At 52.4% G+C, this 1,638-nt stretch overlaps 1 protein-coding gene across 3 annotated transcripts in view; it reads right to left on the bottom strand.

Annotated features, from left to right (window-relative positions):
* Slc25a25 (solute carrier family 25 member 25) overlaps positions 1 to 1,638 on the bottom strand; it is a 37,367-nt gene that overhangs the window by 2,182 nt on the left and 33,547 nt on the right. For all 3 annotated transcript variants that reach the window (XM_028756896.1, XM_028756897.1, XM_028756899.1), the window contains 3 exons: positions 1,138 to 1,290; positions 800 to 907; positions 543 to 710 (listed from right to left, as the gene is read on the bottom strand). In XM_028756896.1, the coding sequence (XP_028612729.1) occupies positions 543 to 710; positions 800 to 907; positions 1,138 to 1,290 (429 nt within the window). The remainder of the gene's footprint in view (positions 1 to 542; positions 711 to 799; positions 908 to 1,137; positions 1,291 to 1,638) is intronic.

Genomic DNA, 1,638 nt, shown 5'->3' with positions numbered 1-1,638 from the left:
GTGTGTGTGTGTGTGTGTGTGTGTGTGTGTGTGTGTGTGTGTGTGTGCATGTGTGTGTGGGAGTGCGGGAGAGATAGAATGGCCGCAGGGCCATTCGGGTCTTTAGAACCTTTTCCTCAGGAAAGCTGTTTCCTATCACGTGGGATCTGAGAAGCCAAAGTAACCTGACTCACTTGGCCTGGGCCTTGCGGAACTCCTGCCTTGCCTCCCTCTGCCATCCATTGTCACTGAGGTTCTTGGCTAAGACAGGAAGCAGAATGGAGGCAGAGGGCGTGCTGTGCTCCCAAGTCTGTGGAGATATGTGAGCCCCCAGCGGCCACTGTTCTTGGGTCTGCCTGCTGAATCTCTGGATCTTTAGAGGGGACAGAACCTGCAACAGTGTTCGGGCCTGCTGTGCAGGAGGAGGAGGGTAACAGGAGACCACTGCAGTAAGGAGCTGACTGCTATCTCTCATCTCAGCATCTCTATCACAGAGGGTGTTGGAACAGGCAGGTGCTCTATCTCCCTCTCTGTCCCAGGCGCTATTGTCAAGAGGGCCTCACCTCATAGACAGCTAGGTCGATGCCAGCATAGGGGATGATCCCCAGCATGTTGGGGATGTAGCCTTTGTAGAAGGCAGCTACACCCTCTTTAGCCAAGATCCTCCTGGCACAGTCCAACATGCCTGAGTACTGGCCTGTTTTCCGCAGGGCCATTCGGGTCTTTAGAACCTACAATGAGAGTATCAAGAAGCATGAACACAGCCTATTCCTCTTTGTGTCCCGTGCGTATTGCCCACTCCAGGATTGGTGGCCCTTACCTCCATTGGGTAGATACTACTCTGGGCAATGGCCCCGGCCAAGGAGCCTGCCACAAGCCTTTCGTGGATCCTCAGCGTCTCCTGATCACTACCAACAAGGCGTTTCATCTAAAATAGGAGAAAAACAAAGAGATGCATCCTGGGCCACAGCACTTCTGGCCCCACCCTTCCTCTTACAGCTACTACCTATGCTGTCCCTAAATGGAAGGGGGTAGTAAGAGAGCTGGGGTCATGCCCAGGCCATTGATCTTGTGTCCTTCGGGTACAAACACTGGCTCTAGTTTCAGGGACCTCAGACCGTAAGGAGCTGCCAGCTGGCACCCCTCCCAAGTGCTCACCTGCTCATACGCCATGAATTTGATGGCCGACTCAGGGGCAATTTTGAGGACATTGATGCCATTGCCGCGCCAGAGTGACTTGGCTCCCCCTTCTCGAATCATCTGTGTGAATCCACCTACGATGCACATGTTGTTGCTGCGGGAGGCATGGACCTGAGGAGGACAAGAGATCAGAGGGACTCAGCAGGGCTGAGGGAAGACTCCACTGTCCGCCCTGGGAGGAGCCTTTTCAGAACACCTCTTCAGAAAGGCTCTTCCCTCTGATCAATTCAATTTAATGTCCTGAGTATTCAGCAGGCATGGCTGGATGTTTTATTATCTTGTTTTATTTTATTTAGTTTTTGTCAGGCTCTCATACTATGTAGTTCAGGCTGGCCTGATTTTCATCCTTCCCGAGTGGTAGGATTTGAGGTATGCCCCACCAACCCAGAGAGGACAGCTCTTAATCTCTTAATCTCTCTCTCTCTCTCTCTCTCTCTCTCTCTCTCTCTCTCTCTCTCT

The sequence above is a fragment of the Grammomys surdaster genome, unplaced genomic scaffold (genome assembly GCF_004785775.1).
Source record: "Grammomys surdaster isolate TR1022 unplaced genomic scaffold, NIH_TR_1.0 126133, whole genome shotgun sequence".
Lineage (NCBI taxonomy): Eukaryota > Metazoa > Chordata > Mammalia > Rodentia > Muridae > Grammomys > Grammomys surdaster.
The sequence above is the reverse complement of the archived record's forward strand: the minus strand, read 5'-3'. Positions and strand labels throughout refer to the sequence as shown.